This window comes from Cavia porcellus, unplaced genomic scaffold (genome assembly GCF_034190915.1).
Source record: "Cavia porcellus strain 051 isolate PalLab524CR breed Dunkin Hartley unplaced genomic scaffold, mCavPor4.1 scaffold_2, whole genome shotgun sequence".
In the NCBI taxonomy this organism is placed as follows: Eukaryota; Metazoa; Chordata; class Mammalia; order Rodentia; family Caviidae; genus Cavia; species Cavia porcellus.
This window is the reverse complement of record NW_026947485.1, coordinates 34,843,219-34,864,013: the sequence shown is the minus strand read 5'-3', so window position 1 is coordinate 34,864,013 and position 20,795 is coordinate 34,843,219. Positions and strand designations below refer to the sequence as shown.

General features: G+C 36.9%; 1 protein-coding gene across 1 annotated transcript in view; it reads left to right on the top strand.

Annotated features, from left to right (window-relative positions):
• Exoc4 (exocyst complex component 4) overlaps positions 1-20,795 on the top strand; it is a 722,212-nt gene that overhangs the window by 608,098 nt on the left and 93,319 nt on the right. Inside the window, exon 14 of the mRNA XM_003467878.5 lies at positions 7,506-7,684. Coding sequence (XP_003467926.2) covers positions 7,506-7,684 — 179 coding nt within the window. The remainder of the gene's footprint in view (positions 1-7,505; positions 7,685-20,795) is intronic.

The window sequence follows — 20,795 nt, the reverse complement described above, 5'->3', positions numbered from 1 at the left end:
TATATACAAGTTATTTGCAAAGAAGACACTAAGGACCTGTACACTCCTCCTCCCAATTCTACCTGTATACATTGTGAGACTGAATGACCTCATCTAGCTAGCCAAAAGCAACGCAGGTTTTAAATAAAAAAATACCATCCAGTAAAGAAAACAAAGGAAAAATCTTTGATTATGATCAATGAAAGAAGAGACAAACTTCTAAAGAGAAAAAAAAAAAACATTTAATAAGTAGAAAAAAATAGCTACTCACATGATAGAGGGTCATGAAACGCACATGCGTGAAAACCATTGAAAGATAGGCTTAGTGATGAGTTTTAGCAGTTTGTAGGAGGAAAAAAATAATATTGCAATCAAGATAACTGAAAGTTTTATTACTGTCTGTATATGAGGGATTAGTTAAGATCATTATGGAAAAACAGTTTTTGAAAACCCGATTTAAAAACCCATCAGAATTGTACTAGCACGTTACTTTTGACACTGAAAAATTAGGTTTTGAAAAGGTTGAAGTGAAGAGTTGTAGAAAACAGAAAAGCTAAATAGAAGTGTCATTATCATACCTCATAAGAACCAGTCAGAATGGGGGCTGGGGATTTAGCTCAGCGGCATAAGCATCTGCCTTGCAAACAGACAGTCCTGAGTTTGATCCCTGGTACTGATAAATAAATAAATAAATAAATAAATAAATAAATAAATAAATAAATGAAAAAAAAATGGGAAAAGAAAAAAAAAAAAGAACCAGTCAGTATTATTAGAAATTTCTGTAGGTGACCTAACCTTTTTCTTAGGTTTTGTCATATAGTGAGTGCTTAAGTGACTTTTAAAAGGCCACCTTACGTCTCTCTGTTTTTCTTCTTAGAAAACAGAACTAGCTAATCCACTTGCTAAAGACTTTAATCAATTCCCAGTATCATTAAATGTACTCAAATATCATTACTAGATCTTATATAAATCAAGGTCTATCATGAAAAATAAAAACCAATTTAAGTATTTACCTGAAAGAGAATTTAATGCTGAGAATTGGTTACACAGATTAATGAGAATTTGAGAATCAAACAGGGGACATTAAGTGAGAATCAAACAGGGGACATTAAGAATATTCACAGCTCAGAGCCAGGGATTTGGCTCTGAGTGGCACAATGCCTGTCTGGCAAGTGTGAGGTTCTGAGTTCAATTCCCAGCCCCACCAAAAAAAAAAAAAAAACACCCCATAGCTCAGCAGCAACATGAAGAAGCCATTATCACCACCACCACAACCACCACCACCACATCCCTTAGCTGAAATACCAAGGTGAGACAGGTGAGTAGTGTACAGAGGCACCTGAAGGAAACTGAGACACTATGGGTAGCAGAGCCAGGCAGAGAATGCAGCCATTGCTAGAGGTGTCCTGCAGTGTGAGGAGGAAGCATGATCAATGCACTGGCTTCTACTTTTTGTTTGCCCTTCATTTCCCTGCTAGGGTCTCTCATTGTCAGGATCTAGCTGGGAGCCTAGAAAACAGCCAAATGTTTAGGCCCCTCTGCTGCGTACAGATCAGAGAAAGGGGAAGAGTGGAATTGATGGCCCTTAGAGCCAAGTGGCCTGGGAGTTTTAAGGTCTACCGTTTTTGTTATTCTATATACCCATTCCTGCCCTATACTTGTATCTTAGAAGTTCATGCTTCTGCTTAGTATAAAGTAAACATTTATTATGTAAAAGCATTCTCCTCCTTCCCCCAGCAAACGAGACTCAAAGTCTCATCAGTTTTTTATTTTTGTTTTTTGGGGGTAATTTTTGTACCAGGGATCGAACTTAGGACTTTGTGTTTGCCAAGCAGGCACTTATGCCACTGAGCTAAACCCCAGCCCAGTCTCATGAGTTATTGCATTTATTTCAAGCCTGGGCCTTCACAGTCCTCCATTTTAGGCGAGATGTGATTCTTAATGTCTGGTAAAATGTTAATCACTACTAATGCTACTCATATAAAATAGTAGGGGAAATATTGCTTTAGGATGGCTTTTATTTAAAAACAAAAAAATAAAATAACAAATATTGATAATGATGAAAAATCAGAGTCCTTGTGGAATGTAAAATGTAGAAAACTATGTTTCTATTCCTCAGAAAGCAAAGCCCTGCCCTATGTATGATCCAGTAATTCCACTTCTAGATATATATTCTAGATAATTTTTCAAAAATGTTAAAGCAGGGACTGTAATAGATTAGCATACAGCAATGTTCTTAGCAGTACTCTTCACACAGCCAAAATACAGAATAACAATTAGCCATCAGCAGATGGAGAAAGGAACAAAATGTGATATGTACGTACAAAGGAGTATTATTTGGCCTTCAGAAAGAATGAAATTCTGATTTATACAGCAAAATGAGCTTAAAAGCATTGTACTTAGTGAAGTAAGGCAGGTACAAAAGAACATATATTACAAAGTATTTCAGCACTCCAGTTCTGTAAGTAGTTTCTGTAAGTTGTATCATAGCTAACGTTCACCTGTGCCATTCCACCCCTGCCAATGCAGTTCCCTCTGGATGGACAGATACACACCAAGAAAAGGGAATTCTAGCACTTTGAGTGTTGCCTCATTTGGCTGTAAAAATAAGTTTCTTGGTCAGAAATATTATTGAATGGGGTACCATGATTGTGAATACGACCTGAACTAGATCTACTGACAGTGCTGGCAGAAATGTTTCGGGCAAGGAAGGCAGTTCCATGCCTGATACAAGCGTCTGACATAAGTACTAGTAAGCACAGCACTCCCCTCACCGTGATGGTGATGTGAGGAGCCTGTCCACCTGCTTTGCCACTTGAACCGGCCCTTGTCCTTCTGCAGCAGTGTGTCCTAAGCTCCTTGAGCAGTGACCTCAGGCGTGGGCCCAGTAACAGGAAGCAGTGGTAGAAGATTTGGGGACGGGGGCAGGGCGAGGGGGGAATGGATCTGAATATACATGTTTATTTGTTATAAGACAAGATCTGCGTATCAATCACTTTAAAACCATTTATGATGTTTTTTATAGTTTCATTTTTGCAGATTTTTTGCCTTTTGGTAGATAACAGAACTATGTAAAAAGACAATTTTGTGCATTTTTGGCAAATTTTCTTAAATGAATTCTTGTCAACCCTCTTTTAAAGATTGTAATTGTATGGTAAAATTAAATAGGTTTTGCACTCTTGGCAAAATTCTCAAATTCTTGTCAGATCAAGCTCTTTAGAAAAAAAGTTTTTAATTGTATGTAAAAATTAAGTTTAACATGTTTAATAGTCTTCTTAAGCCTAGTTTCTCTGCATCCAAAAGCCCCAATTTCTCTGCATCCAAAAGACTAGTTTTTGTAGGCTTCTGTGTGAGCTTATTGGCCAGCTAGTTCTAAGAGGGCTCTTTATATAAGATTGAGTACTTCAATCCTACACGTTTTTAGTTCTTTCTGTTCTTGCCATGTGAGATTATCTCAAGGCAATGACTTGAATGCCTGAGTTTCTTACTCCTGTCTCTCAACACAGTGATTATTCTGTTTTCTTTGGCTCTCAAAAATACACGAAGTGTTTACTAAATAATATATTTTCATAATAAGCAGAAAATGAAGACTGTAAAAATTCAGATCCAAAAAGTGGAAATAATTCTGGTCCAGTTGCAGGGTAGTCATTCTGCCCGTGAGATACTTTACATGGGACAATGACTACATCTTTAGCAGTGCTGAGACACAAGTTCAGGCCAGCTGCCTGCCACCTCCCAGTTTGGCTCTCGAACCTGCCATCCTGTTTTTCATGCTGGAACTTCTAAAATACCCTCTTGAATGTTTTCTCATGTTTAGTTGGATTTTAAGTATTTCTTTTATTTAAAGAGTCAACTTTTATTTAAAAGGAAATTTGAAAAATACAGAGAAACACAAAGCTTGATTCAATCACACAATTCACATTTTTGGTATACTAAGATCCAATCTTTTATTCTATAAATATATAATTATTGTCATGATAATAATATGTATGATACAGTATATACAGTTTAATAGTTTAATTCAGCTACATTCAGTGACTACAAATAGGCTATATCAAGTATTTTTCTATGATATCAAATATTCTCTACTGTATAATTTCTAATGACTTCATAGTCTTTCATAGTATGGATATGCTATAATTTAATAAATCAGAAGATTTAGAAAAAATCTAGTCAAGCAGTTCAAGCCATTACTTTAAGGTTATTATAACACATAAAAAACCTTCCACCAAGCTCTTTCACACACATAAATCCTCGAAGGAATGGTTTTTTGTGTGAAATGGTTATGGCTGTCAATCAGTTATCCTCAGTGTCATGGTTTCTGTGCTTTTTCCAGGTTGTTAGGGCGTGATTATGGATTCCTGTCAAATGAGATGTCTACTATGTATTCAACATGAGGCAGTTTGTATTTTTCTCAGTCTATTGCTCTACCGTCTAAGGAGGTTAAGCAAATCTCAGTGAGCCAAAGGGAAATGGGATCTGGCATCTAGCGCTGGAAGCAAACTGCAGACGTGCCTGGGGCCCACACAGCTCCACGCCACGGATTAGACTTCTACCTAATAACATTTGTCTTGATTGTCACATTCCACCCAGGGTTACACCTACATGCATAAAAATGGCTTCAAGCCTGGCTTTCAAAGCTGTTTGCCTCCCCTGTTGCTTTTTAACCACCCAGCTCAGAGGCATTTTTGTGTTATATCTATCAAAGATGATTAAGGGACTGGAAGAGTTGATACATGAGGGCAGATTAAGAAAACTAAATATTTACAACTTGACTGAGTGACAGCCCGGGGGAGGATATTATACATGTCTTCTGGCCTCAAATTATGAGGGAGACAGTTTTGCTTTTCTCAGTAACTGGATTTTAGAGATATCTAAATTCCGAGAAAGTTTCCTGAGGATGACATCACTTATGCTAATTAGATGAGTGTGTCAGTTAGAAATTACATTTAGCAGTTAGTAACAGAACCTTGAAATAACAGTGGCTTAAACAAAGAAGGTTTCATTTTCTCTTCTGTGACAGAAAGCCTAGAGACGTATTGTCCAACTCTGTATCGCAGCTCCATGATGTCATCAGTGTGTCCAGGCTCTCTTTATCTTTTGGCTCCATTATTCTCAGCCCTGACTCTAGTGCTCAAAGTCACCTGATGTTTGAGAATAGCTATGGCAGCTCAGCTGCTATGACTGCATTCTACACAGGCAAAGGCACAGCAGTCTCGAGGCTCAGGTGATTTCAACTTACATATTATTGGCCACCACATCTGCGAGAAAGGCAGGGAAATGTAGCAGGACATTTTGTTTTGTTTCATTTTGTTTTTAAGTTGGACACATTGCTGACTCCAACAGTATTTATTGGGGTGCTTTTATGAGGAAGGCCTAGGATAATGAATACTAGATTGGCAGCTAGTTGTTTCTATCACAGTAATTCATCTCTTGCAGATTCTGTGAGATACAGCGACATATATGATGGTGTTATGTGGTTGAGTTTGCAAAACTACTTTAGGATCTAACTTATTTCCTGATGCTCATTCTTACCTATTGAAATTTGTTGATCATCACATCCTTTGGGTTGACTGTAAGTAACTAGTCCATCTTAACAGACCTGAGAAAAATATCAGCTACAACTGACTTGCTCTGACCAAGTTCTAAGCACTGTGTTACAAATACTTAAGAGCATCACCTGAATGCCTTGCTTCAAAATACTCTGATAAAGGTAGTGATGAGCACAAGAGGAGACAGGATTTATTATGAATTGCTGATAACTCAACCAGCAATGGATACATAGAAGTTTGTTACACTCTTTGTTTTTATTATTATTGATGTTTTCACAGTAAAAACAGTTAAAAATCATCTAATCCTTGCATTATTTCATCTGTACTCACCACCAGACGGTAATGCCCCAGAAAGTTAAAAAACATCCACTGCAAGTGACAGATTCAGTAATCAAACCCAGGTTTTCCTCATTTTGAAGCCTGTGCTCTTGCCCTTACTACTCAAGCAAAATAGACTTACATTACCTGGAAATGAGATAGAAATGCAGCTTGTGAAAAACAGTAGATGAGATTTGTTGGCACAATTTCATATGTGCAGTCCACTGCACTTTAGCTTCCATAACCATACCATGCATAGGACAGAGAAAGAACGGAGAAGATAAAGAAGGAGTTAAGATGTGTTGTACATGTACCAATTCTGCACAATGAATGTAGTCATTATGTACTGCAAATACGTAGTGAGAAAAGTTATAAAGATATTTAAAGAATAAAAAGGTAACTGTCTTGAAATAAGGTTCATCATGAGTCCCTACTTGACGACAGAAACATTTTTAGTAGGCATTTAATTCGTAGTAGTAATTTCTCTTACCATTAGGCATCTGATGTAGTACCATGTAGTAAGTGCCTATGTATCAATTAAGCAGCTTTCTGTTTCAGCCGTTACTAGTCACTGCTTGATTGAAACTCAATTTGAGCTGTTCTACTTAGGTAAAGCCTGTCTGTCTTCTCACTGAAGGTGTTTTTAAGATTTTAAAACCCTGGGAAGACTCCCGGTGCCTGTTGTTTCCTCTAGCATCTGCTCTGCTTGTCTACCAGGTGTAACTTCGTGAAGAGACATGACTTGCCTACCTACCATCCCCACTTACCAGTTCTCATTTCATCTTTCTGTCTCTTTTTAAAATAGACCTACAGAACTTAGGCAGCGTGAGCCCCAGTCCTGTCATTTGTGTATTATGTAGATAAAAGCAGTTCACTTTCTCAGCCTCTGTTCCTTTGTCTCCACAGTAGCTGCGCCATGTGTTCACCAGAGTCCCTGCCAGCTCTGTCCTTTGTAACTGCATGTAACTGGAATTTTCAACTCCTAAAAACACTTAGGGTCACTCTAAGCTCTGTGTGAAACCCACCTGATTATATTTTTCCAGTTAGTAAAATAATCCTGACATTGATTTTTATTGGTTTCTTTTTCCAAATGATGAATACCTTAATGCTTATAGTTTGTCTCAGACCTTTTCTTTAAAAAGTAAATAAATGAAACTTTTCATCTATCAGCTATAATCTGTTCTCTTTAAAAGGCAGGTACTCTCTGGTTTTGACTGTCTTAAAATACTTTCTAGCCACCCGATTTACTTGGTCATTCCATTTTTATTACAATAATCTGAAAACCATGTACATATATGGCACCCTAACTTTATCAGCTTCCAAAGCTGAAGGAGAAAGTAGGAAATAATCCACAAGAGAGTAGCCTAGCAGCCAACCCTGAGGACTGGCATTGTGTCATTCAAGCCAATATTGATTCCTGCTGATGATACACCATTGGAGTCAGTTCTTTCTTCTTTCAATAACTCTTTTTCCCTAATAGAATAATTTTAAGCAGGCATGTTACAGTTTTCCTTACAAACTTAAACCTATGGAAAAACTCATGCTGTGAAATAAGTGATTAAAACAACCATTGTGCTAAGCATGCCTTAGTAAGTGTTGCCTGCCCTTGACTTCACCATGCTGTAAGTGAAGCACGTATCCAATTTTTTTTTTCAGGGCAGCCTTCGGCAAGGAATCTGAAGTTCTAATTGGGAACCTGGGTGATAAACTAATCCCTCCACAAGACATCCTTCGTGACGTCAGTGACCTCAAAGCCTTGGCTAACATGCATGAAAGCCTGGAATGGTTGGCAGGCCGAATGAAGTCTGCTTTCTCCAATCTTTCTACATCGCAGAGTAAGTGTAATACAGCAATTATAGAGATGATTGAGAAACTTGCTTTCATTGGCCATGTGTATGCGTGCATCTGTCACTGTACGGGCACATGTCCAGGTTGTCAAAAGGTTTGTGTTGCACATTCCTACTTCAGATTCTCAAGAAGAAACTAATCTGTGGGGTGTGGGAAGCCAAGAAATCGTGTTAACATAGCGTGATTCTAAACCCAAGCAATGTAAAATCACCTCAGCTCAAACAACCTTGCTTTAAGAGCAGAAGGCACTCCAACAACTTCTCAAGGTCAGCAGTATTGCAGCTTAAGGCTGAGTGCACACCTATGTTCTTATTTTAGCTTGAGACAATACTAGTAAGAGGTGTCTAAAAAGAGAGTAACAAATGATAAGATGCTAGAAAACAAAAGAAATGAGGACAACAGTTATTCTGGAAAAGAGATTGCTGAGAGATAACAAGTATTTCCAGGGCTTTAAGGAATGGGGTATGAAATGAAAATGAGAACCTTCTTTTTCTATCAAGGATCAATAATTTAAAATTAATTTTAAATCTTTAAAACACATAAGCCTTTTTTTCTTTGTCTTTTTTCTTTGTTTCCTTTGCACATGTGTGTGCGCATGTTGAAAATTGAACTCAGGAGCTTGTGCTTAACAGGCAGGTGCTGTGCTGCTGAGCCGTATCCTTGGCCCACATGAACCTTAATAACTATAAAATAAATAGCTTTTAAAATTGTTACTTCAGGAATATTTATGATATTGTCAAAAGCCAAGAAAAACAGATGTGAAAAAAGAATAAAGGAAAAAGAAGGTTTGTGTGCATGAATAGAGAGATGGAAGGAGGATAGTAAAAAGCGGAACATCAGCAGGAAGAAGAAAACAGCGAAATCAGCTCTGAATTTCTATTAGGGTTAATTGTCAGATGATTACAAGAAAGGAAATGCTTACGCTATTTGGACTGTGAACTTCAGAGTGAGTTATTTATTACCGCTGTCTTTTGAGAAGTTATTATTATTTGAGTAACCATGTTTGCAGCCTAGAGGAGGAAGAAGACTGACTGAAATTCACAGGGGTAAATTATTTTGTGAAATACAGGCCCCATAGCCAGAGTCAGGAAGTCCCTTGAATGCTTACTGTATGGTCTCAGGTTGATCGCGTCCCCATCAGGAAAACCAATGAGGTACAACGAAGGAACTGGAGGATTGAACTGTGAGGGAGATCAGATAATCTGCTTTATAAATCTTCATAAAATACTTTTCACTTATACTTTAGTTTAGTTTTTAATTTTTATTTTATTTTATATCTTTGGGAGAAGAACCCAGGAATGTTATATCACTAAGCTTACCTTCTGATGCTTTTTATATTTTTTATTTTGAAGCAGTGTCTTGCTGAGTTGTCCAGCCTGACCTTGAGCTTGCCATCCTTCTGCCTCTCTACCAGGTAGCTGAGATTTCAGGTGTGCACCATCCCACCTGGCTATACTTTGATTCTTATACATTTTACTTGAAATGTTATTTTATCTTATAAAATTACTGCCATTTATTCTCAGAAATCTATAGGAATAGGAAATGTATGTACCTGGTAAGGGTAGTCTGGGCACAGTATTACGAAGTATCCTGGGAAGGACCCCCACATTTTATAATCCCATGATAGCAGTCAATTCCATCTGCAGTTAAAAGTACCCATTTTATCTCCTAGACCTAATCCATAACCCTCCCACCCCCAAAAAAGAAAGAGCTAATTTTCTCTTTGCTAATTGCAAAATGAACAACTTTGCCAAGAGACCAGATCCCTGGCTTTCTTTGGCTCCTGTTTGGACTGTTTGGCCCAGTTTCTTAGTGATGTTTAGAATGCATCCTTTCATGTGGTGGGCCAGTAATGTCTTATATTTACTAACACAGTTCTTATTTCAAATGGCACAGCATTCCAGATTTCTGTTCTGGTCCATTCACAAAGTGCTGTGTAAGATGAGATGGTTCATAGCCTCTATAGTAAGCCATTGAGCAACTCAGACAGGCTAGTTTGGTATCAACTGCTTTCAAAGGGAAAAAGATGCTCTGTGAGTTATGCTTAACTTTGTAATTGCCCATTTAGCGGTTGTATTCATGTCACTATGAATATCCAGTAGAAGTGATGTCTAATTCATACGTCTGTTATTCTGACATGGATTTCTTCTACCACATTCGTTAACACTCTTCTTGTGTGTTCAGTTCCATTTTGTCATGTAAGTTGTACCCTCTCAGTTTCTTCAATCAGTGGAAAACCAAGTGAACAATGATCGCTATTTCTGGAGTTTTGCAAAAACAAAGCATTGAAGGATTCCATCTTATCCTGTAGCCGTCATGCTGGTTCATCCACATTTTCCTGCTCTTTAAATTCCAAGGAAGGACGCCCATTCATATTTATAATTTGAACGAAGTGGAGGATTCCTCGATTATGGGTTACTTCCCCGATTATGGGTTACTTTGATTGTTACATGTCAGTGTGACTATACAAAAGCAGTAAGGAACAGCTCTTTATTATTGTTTTGAAAAGTGAACCAAATGATTGCTACAACTAAACTGTTATTAAGTGTAGATACTAGGTATCATGAGGAAAAAGTGGTCTTTTATTCTGTGCTCACGAATACATAGGAGGATGAGAAGAAAGGTGAGAAAATTCAGTTTACCTCTTATTCTGTGTCCTGTTAGCTATTTGGTATTGTAAGTGCCATGCTTTATTAAACTTAAGAAGCTATAAATGTAATGGACTAGAGAAATTTTTCAGAAGGTTATTTTCATAGTAGAACTTTTCTTCAGATAATACAGAGCAAGACTCTCAGCCAGTTGAAATATTTTGTGTCATTCTGAAGAAAGTACAGTTGGTCATACATTGTCAGGGGATGAGAGGTAATGATATGTTCAATGTAACTTTTATTTTAATTTTAAAGAGAAAAAAATAAAATCAATCACAGAAAACAATAGGAAATTGACAATGGCTAATATATTGTATATTGTTATCTTCAAAGTAGTTGCTCAGATTACAAGATACAGGCATGAAAAATTGATTAAACAGTATGAGTACAAATCGTTCTGTTCAATGAACGTAAAGAAATTATAGTGTAATTATCTTAGCTGTACATATATTCTTTTTGCTTTCTTCTTTTCTCCTTTCCCCCACCCTAGTTCTCTCCTTTTGAGCACTTTCTTTCCCTTTCACAATATCTATTATAGATTTTGAATCTTATTTACTCTTCCACTTTCTTATATGAAGCAGACAATACAGTGTTTACACATATGATTTTGATTTATTTCACTTACGAATATGGTCTCTAGTTGCATCCACTTACCTTTAAAGACTCAATGAGATCCTTCTTTATAGCTGACTAATACTCCATTGTATAAAATACCACATCATTTTTATCCAGTCTTCAGTAGATGGGCATTTAGCTGGTTTCCAAGATTTAGCTATTACAAACTGTGCTGCTATAAACATGGGTGCACATATATTACTATGGTATGATGTTTTCAATTCTTTTGGGAATATGCCCAGAAGTAGAATAGCTGGGTCAAATAGGACTTCCAATCTCAACTTTTTGAGGAATCTCCAGACTGATTTCCACAATGGTTGCACCAGTCTACACTCCCACCAACAGTGCAGAATTGCTCCTTTTTCCCCCACAGCCTTTCCAGCATTGTAGTATTAGACATACAGTTATTTATGTACACACTTCTCAAAGTAGATAATAATTTAGTCAACTTAGTTGTTTTACACATGAGGAAATTAAGGCTTCAAAATGGTCACACTACTTTGTCTACTTACTTTGAACTGGGATAAAAGCAAGTATTCCAATTAATCAATTTAATTTAATCTCTACTATAGCAATGTCTTGACCAGTATCAGAGTTCGAGCCACCAGCTGGTACTTTCATGCTATACTGTATTCCAATAAAACCATTCCAGGAGAGTGGTCATATTTTATTTTAATTGAAGTATCAGAGTGTTCTGTCAGACACAGTACAGATCATCAGTTAGGTAATCGATAAAGTTTTAAAATAATACCAGTCTATACATTTAACCCTTGAAACATATGTGAAATGTCCTGCTGGTAAACTAAGGGATAATTAATTGTTCAGTCTCCAAGTCATTTTTACTCCCAAGCCATTTTTACCTCAGGCCCAGTATTATTTTTTCCTGTTAATATTCATAAACGCTATGGGAGAAAAGGTTAGTGACTGAGTAGACTTCAGGAACATCAAGGTAAAAAAAGTTAAATATGAATCTATACCCTGAAATGCCTAAGTTTCTTGTATATTAACTAGATAATAGTGCAATGCTTCAAAAATTTATTTTTTGCTGGAAAAATAGAAGTATCTCCAGGGCCTTTTTTTCTCCCTGAAATAATCTCTGGATCACAGTCCAGTGTGTACTTACATAACTGTTCAGCATTTGTTATTATTATTAATATTAGTATTATTAATGTTAATGTTATTAGCATTATTAATATTATCAGTAGATAATATTAAGATGTTCCACTATTGCAGGAATTTAATTTCATATTATTGATAAATTTGCAAAACATCAGTTGACTGCTCTTAACAATTTGGTTATTTGATTATTTGTAGAAACATTCAAGTTAAGCAAAATGAAATAACCATAAGTTTCTCTTTTCATTTATTTCAAACTTGGTAACTATAGTGACCTTTTCTACTCTTTTCATGTTCCTCACAATTCTCAAAAAGTCTGCTATGTTATTCTAATACCACACCTCATTTTACAGAAGGATGTTAATATAGCCTTTGTAGGGCTCCAAGGATTGAACTTTTTAAAATAAAAATTGATTTCAAAATAGTCTTAGATTTAGAATAAAGTGACAGTAATAATACAGTTAGCACCCAATTTCCTCTGTTGTTAGCATCTTACATTAGTATGGCACATTTGTCACAAGTAATGAACCGATATTGATACATTTGAATTAACTGAAGTCACTACTTCATTTAAATTTTCTTAGTTTTTATCTAATGTCATTTTTCTTCCACAGTAGCCCATCCTGGATATGACAATATATTTAGTTGTGAAGTCTCCTTAGTCTTATCTAAGCTGACAGTTTCCTCAGTATTGTCCTGTTTTTGATGATCTTCACAGTTTAGAGGAACGTGGCTGGCTGGGTATTTGTAAAATATCCATCATATGTGTTTGTCTTATGTGTTGTCATCATTAAATCGGCTTCTGGATTTTGGGTTTTGGAAAGGTAGAGTACATTCTCATCACATCAAGGACCTGTTCAGTGGTGGTAAAGCTATGTCACCCATGCTGCTGCCAGCTGTTTGTTACCTTTGAAAACCCTAAAAGGTTCACCATCTATATTATCCATGTAACATCACTGATGATATCCTAGGACTAATTTTTGTGCCTGCAATTCATTTAGTCCTTTGTATCAACTCTTCACTTTCTCATCATGAATTGCTATGTTTTAAAATAATCAATGTATCTATTGTAAACCCAATGATTGGGCAAGTTGAATACCTAAAAAATGATTACCTTTATTGTAGGAGCTGATTTTCCTTTTCATCCCCTTTGTGAGAACCTGCAGCTACCTCTTAGTTCTCATGTGTATATTTAACCTTTAATAAATAGACATAACCATATTGTTTTCAAACAAAACCATGCTATTTTTTCACTAATGACATTCTTATTTTTTAATAATTTTTATTCAATTTTAATGTACAATCTTGAATTAGAACCTTCTTGGAGTGAAACTTGCTTTCTCAGTATATCCTTCTAGTCTCAGAAGCATAGATTTCACATGATTTCCCACTTTATAGACAAGAACACCAGGCACAGATACATTGTACTTTGTTTCTATTGCCAGAGTCAGCATAATAAGCCACTTCTGCTTAGCAAAGTTTTGTTAGACCAACTGTCACCAAATCCAGTAAGACAAAATTCCTTTGACTCTTTTCAAGCTGGATAAATGAAAAGGGCATAGGAACACATGTTTCTTAATACAAAAAACTAACTGCCAAACCTATGTAATGATTATGGAAGTGTTTCTCAGTCAAATGTATCATTGAAAATAAAGATGGAACAGATCCAGTTGTCTGTTCACCCCATCACCCACATACGTGGTATAAACACACAGGATGTGTTTATACATTGCCTACTATGATGTAACATTTTCTAAAAATGAAATTTGGATTCATTCATGCTAGAGCTCACTGTCTTGGACTCCTTGTGCTTTGATGGTGAATGAAAAATAAAATGCAAATCCCCACCTGTTTTCCACCTTGGCACAAATAAGAATACATTTCCTAGCCAAGATTTCATAGGAATCTGCCATGTTTCAGTTATGCTTTTGTCAAAACCATCAAGTCAGAGTTTTCCGTGTCATGATTTCATCTAATTCTTTTTAATTAGAACTCTGTGTGGTAGGTAATTCCTCTCCTACTTCAGTATTTACAACTTTCAAATATATGTAGACTGTTATCAGACAGCTCCTCCTCAGTATTTCTTAGCTCACCTCTATATTTTTAGTTTCTATAATCAGCTTTCTGTGGTTAGACTTGCTAGTCCCTTTTTAATGTTTTTTTTAAATTTATTTATGTATTTATTTATTTATTTGGTGTCATGGTTTATGTCTGTGTCCCCCAGGCCTCATGAGTTTGCATTGTGCATTTGTGATTGTTTCATTGTCTAGTGCTTGGATTGATGGTGTCAATGCTCCATCCCTATGTGGGTGGATTGATGTGACGTAATGGCAGGAAGAAGGTGTGTCTTGCTCTTTGCTGGTTCCACTGGCTGTTTGCAGCCGCCATGAGTGGCGGCCCAGCCATGCCCGCCTGTCTTGGAGCCAACCAAGTGTGGACTGAAACCTCCAAAAACTGTAAGAAATAAACTTTTCCTTTCCCAACTTTGGGCTTCAGGTATTTTGTCTCAGCGACGAGCATAAAGTAACTAAGACATTTGGTTTTAGGAGCTGTTATTTTCTTACACTGGCATTTATTCTGAGGCTGTATTCATAGAATTCTTCTTTTATTGTTGGTACTTTCATTCTGTTCATATCATTCTTCTTTTGTTGATGCTACTTTCCAAATTTGTTGTCATTGGTTAATTTCATGATCACATTCTTTACTAAAAAAATTAAATTACCTTCAATATCTGAGTTTCCTACTTGCTGTCCAACTCTGCGTTAGTCTTGGTTTCATCTAATTGAAACTACTTATACTTCTATATGAGCCTTTCTGTCTTATTAAAATGATATCCAAATGTATTTCCATGTTATACCCAATTTCACAACTAATCATGTTTTGTAGGAAAAGAAAGACCACGTGATAATTTTCTGATGATTTAGTTTTGTTCATTTGCAGTCTGTATTCTGTTAATATTCCTAAATGCAATGAAATTTATCACAGCCAAGAGAGAATTGTGAAGCTGCTGTGATCAGGATGTTCACCTGATTATTTAAGACTCTTCTCAAATTCCTGTTGTTACTAGGAATGGAGAGACTGCCTTGTCTTATGCTTACTAAGGAATACCACCTGTACCCCTCCCCGTCCTGTTTCACATTAATGTACTATACCAGAAGATTGCTGACTATCATCCGGTCTTCAGGCTCATCTCAGTAGAATTCTCGATGTTCCTGTGCTATAAGCACATTTTAAATGCTGATGTACAAGGGGTACCCCTTTTAAACATTTCTGCTCTATTCCCTTTTCTTCTCACTGAGCACCAAATTATGGCTGCTTTTGCCTTTTCTCACATATCTGTGCTCTTCTTTTAATTCATAGAAGCTTTTCCATTCTTTTTCTTAGGCCTAGAAGGCATATCACATACACTTAACTTTGAAGTAAAACGTATTTGAGGAAGATTCAAATAAATTATTTTGTCACTGTGGGGAAGTTACTTAGTCCTTTGGAGCTTAATAAGTTTCCTCACCCATTAAGTGGAAATAATAATGCATACTTATTGGGTTGCTGTAACTATTAAATAAGATAATGAATTTGGAGTTCTTAGCAGTGCCTGACACACTGTGAGTTCTCAACAGTAGGTTCTTGAGCTTCCTGTGGCCATGAATCTTATTGGCTTTCATTCTTTGTAATGGGTCTTTAACTTTTCCCTACTCTTCTTGACTTCTCTTTTATCTCATGTTTGGTATATTTTAAAACTGAACATCTGTACTCCAGAATCATTTCTAGTAAAGCATGGCCCTCACTCACAAATGTATCTTAAGATCATGGTAATATGTCTGAGAGTAAATCTGCTTTCAAAGAGGTCATTTGAGAAGCCAGCATACCTTCCTTTTCTTCAGAATTATGAAAAGAAGCCTAAGCTATTATTTAAAACATCCCAAACCCAAACTAGTTCCCTTCTGACAATTAGCTGCTCCTCTGTAGGCTTCACTGTTCCAATTAGGAAACATTACTTCTTCCCACTCTGCAAGAGGTAATTATCAGTTGTAGTGCTAGAGAAGGGTGTTGTTGGTGACCCAGTGTAATTGTAGAGTACTAAGTTCCTGCCCATCAAGAATTACGTGACTGTTTCTTTGCCAGTGCGAGCATTTGTATCCCGAAGGGAAATATTTTATTGCTATATGATAATATCGTGGCTACTTTAAATGTGCGGACCGGGAAATTCCATCTGGCTGATTGTATCTGCAAACAAAACTACAAAGTGGAAACAAGAAGAATAAGCATAAATGAAAATTTCTCAGGAAAAAAAAAAAAAAAAAGAGATAGGAGAAGCTGGAAACCAAAAGAGGGCTCCAAAATGGCATGCTGAAACTGTGGAGCCAGGCCGAGAAGATGTGAAGACGCAGAGCTGCCAGGCCTTAGCTGACCCTGGGGCATGGTACTGAAGAATGAATACTATGGAAGCGTATCTGGAGCAAGAGATCTAACAGGACTGATTTGACTGCCCAAAGGCCTCCTATAATGAGAAGTAGTGAAGGACTGACCCTAAAGTTGCTGATTGTACCATTAAATCTCAGCTCTTATCTTAAAAGTGAGGTGCTTTAAAGCTTGAGATAAACCCTGGACCAATGTGAAACTGTGACTTAATGAACTCTTCACTAGGAAAAGAGTCTGTATTTTAAGTTCTTCATCCTTGAGACTAAGTTTAGATGTGTTACAGAAGGCAATGAGTGAGGAAAGACGAGCCCTGAGAAAACCCAGAAAGAGAGCAGGGGACCAGCTAAGAAATTTCCATCATTTGGTGGCACTGAATTTAGAGAATCACTCTAAATATCAACTGGAGGTGCTTTTTCAGACAGCTCACTTATTCATCAATAGTGCATAAAGACTTTTTCCAGACTGCCAGGCCCAGGATAGTGTTGCAAAGGGGCGTATGTGTTAATGTGTGTGCATGTAAGAGTCCCAAAGGATGTCATGATAATATGGGTACTCCACAGTCAGATTACATTATATACTTTCAAGGACCTTTGTAATCATTAATTCTTTATTATCTGTCCCTGCCTCAAGCTATAGTTGACAGGCCAGCCTTTAGTTTCTCTATTTTACTATGCAAGATCATGAAATATAGAAGTTTGGCTATTTTCCCAAGGTCAAAAGGAGTCAGTGAGAAAAATCTAGATGAAGTCTGACTGTTTTCAGGGTGTGGAAGAACAACGGTACTGTAGTCAAGTTTTAAAAGTAGCTCAGAACTCCAAGCCAGTGTGCTGGGCTTCTCTACAGAATCAGACTTAGCTGCTCTCTAGCTGTCTCTCAAAATTCCAGCAGGAAGATGAATGTCATGTTGTGTTTCTGGCATGAATGACATTGAGTAAGCTAAAAGGGTGAGAAGGGAGTTTGACATTATTTCACCTACTTTAAGAAGCTGAAGCGGGGGGCTGGGGATTTAGCTCAGAGCCATAAGCGCCTGCCTTGCAAGCAGGCAGTCCTGAGTTGGATCCCTGGTACCGATAAAAACGAAAAAGACAAAAAGAAAAAAAAAAAAAAAAGAAGCTGAAGCATTATTATTGTATCTCCTGCCCTCAAAGGACCTATTCTTGAAGCAACTGTGATGATCATGTATTCAGGAAAAGACTGTTTTATTTCATTACATTAAATACTGTAATTCATATTAAGTATTATAAATTATATGATAAAAATTTAAAACATCTTTTTATATTAGGAACATATATATATCAGATATAGGTCTTTAAGGCTTATTAGTGGTTAATTTTGTATACTAACATCTTTGCACTCTGTTCGTTGAATCCTAGGTGAATCTAACTGGGTGCTTAACTAACAATTTAATTTTTATGAAAGGTAGAATAATGAGGACTTTCCTCTAACTGAAGAGAAACCTAAGTGTCTGTATAGAAACCAAGAATATCTGATCTGATTCTTCAAGGAAGCAAAAATCCAGTAAATGTCAGAAAGATGTCACATGCTAGAAAACCCCTTTGGTCAAATTCATCTAAAGAAGGTACTATTTGTAGGTGACTTTTTAGCAAGTCTGTCAAAAGCTTCTACAGATAAAAATTCAATAACCTTTCACTGTGGATGTGCCACAATTATCACTCATTTAAAAACAGTCCCTCTAATAGAGTATTTTATCATGCTGGACAGTCTCTGCATTGTTCATTATTTAGTGTTTGCTAAGCTGATGGCAGTTCCACTGCACTTTTCTTATCTCTACTTCTTCAGAATTGGATTTTATATTTCCAAACCAGCCAGATATGACAAGTCATTTTCTTCCCCCTTGTCTTTTAAGAAACGCAAACTTGATTCTTTTTTCAACAATCACCACTTAAAGATTAAAGTTATTGGAAATGTCTGTATTAACTAGCACTGGGACATGCAGTGCAGGAGTATTGCATTTAAATTGCAATTGGGATTTTCTCTTCTATTTCATTCTTTTTATTTTCTAGCATATGTATATTCTCTACCTCTTTGGACCCCACTCCCATTCTGCTAAAACACACTGTAAATGGCAAATATGAAGTATTATGAAGCTGATGTGGTTAGAAGACAAGGCAAGAAAAGTATTAGCTGAATTATTACATTATAGCACCTCAGGAAGGTGGTGATAAGCAATGTAAGTGGATCTCTCTGTAAACACAGACTGTCTTTATATGAGAAATTTCCTGAAAGGAAAATGATAAAGTCATTAGCCTGGCACCAGGGGGAAAGACGCCAGTTCAAACAATATTCCTTTCTATCTGTAGCTCATTTTGGAGAATTTTAACTATTATAAGTCAAAAAAGTCATATCTGTGACTCTAGACGGATTATTTTTAAAGATCTTTAGGCTTTACCTAAGCTTTGGATACAGCCTGTAACACATGCTTTTAGGTGTTTCTCTTGACTCCAGGTTTTATCTTAGGCCACTCTTTTCTAGTTAAAACCAAGTCTCTTCTCTGTAGATTAAGAGTCCCTGGAAGATTCAGGTGAGACAGCTTGAACAGAGAAACAGAATAAAATAGCCACCTGTCTCCCTTCATTGGGAGATCTCTCTTTAGGCCTCCTGACAACCTGACCATATTGTCCAAAAGACACTCTTACATTTTTAAAAGTAATAGTATAACTTTACTCAGGAAGTTTCATCACAAGATCTTGACCTTTACTGGAAATGATCTTTTAGTTATAATATCAGAATACTAAAAGAAGATTGTGTTAGAGAGAAAAACCCCACCAAAGTATTAATTTTAAGATTTATGGATTATTATTGTATGTATGCAACAGAAAGAACACTGGTATCTTCCTTCATATACTAATAATAAGAGATGTCCTTTAGGGTTGACTCTGTGAAGAAAAATATTTGCTTAAACATTACCCAAAGAAAGAGGATACTCAGAACTTCTGTCATGTCTGCATCTCAAAGAGAGATGACTAAAAATTGATCATTATATTATTTGTAAGGTACCACAAGCCCAATTAACGCATTTGTTCAAGCCAGCAGCCTTTTAACTTTTTACAGAAATCTTGGAAATGTGCTAGAAAAACACCCCCACTAGAGCTTTGCATATGCTGCCGTATCTGCCTCTCTCCAGGAAGCAGAGCATGGGTCACTGACAGACAGATGGCTGCCACAAGCACCACCAGCGGCCAGAAACTCCCTCTACCAGCTCCCATTCCCACCAAGCAAGTGGGAGAGGTCCTTCTCTTTAACACTGTGCCTAGGTTTTGTCTTCCGTGACCCAGTCCTGCCCATGGAGTACTGAGGCCAACTCCACATCTAATCTGACTCTCTTGCCTGATTTTTCTATTCCTCAGCACCAGTATAATTCAACAGAGGAGCTGGGTAACGGTATTTAACACAGCTGATATTGTCATCTGTTCTTTAAATCCCTCATAGCATTATTTGAAGAATCAAGTCAACCAATGTATAAACAATATATTGGATAAGTACCTAGCAAACACTAAACTCATCGTTAGTAGTTTCTTTCTTCTCCTGATTTTGTATGGCTCTCTTCCTCATCCTTGGCCATCCTGAAACTACTTCATTTTTGTCTCCTCCCTTTTGCTACCCATATTTGCCCAGAGGGGTACTCAAGGTAGAATGCCCAGGTCTGCCTTTTGCTTATTTTCCACACTCCCTGTCCTTCCTGTTAATAGCTGGGTCATTCTGCTTGATAATTTAATTTCGTTGTCAAAGGATCTCTGATGTATTGCATTTGAAATTAGATTTTGAGCTTTTAAGTTTAAAAGCCTTCCAAAATCCATGTGGCCTTGAAACTTAGGCACAGGGTAAAATTGTATTTATTAGGAGCACAATGAGTGAAACTTAGGTTAAACCTCCAGGTTTCATGAAACAGCTTTCTCTATAAAATTGTCCTTCTTGTGTCAGGAGGTACAGAAACGGAGCAGCTGCTGTACTGAGCTTCAGCAGTAGTCTGTTACGAAGAGTATAACAGAAGTGGTAGATCACCTGGTAATTGGACTCCTAGTTGATCTGGAGTTCTTAGGCCTTTTAACATAAAGGAATTCTGTCTGTGTTGAACTAGGCTTATGGGATCATCCTTGTTCAAATGCATCCAAGCTTCAAGGGACCTACTTCTCAAAAGTAACACATACTCTGGTCAGCTACTTATCCCTTTCCTGAGGCCTCTGGGTTACTAATATTCTGAGAATTCCGTTTCTACTCAGATTTTAGGAGTGTTAATTTCAAATGGAAAAATATACTCCTTTTTCATTGCTGTTTTAAA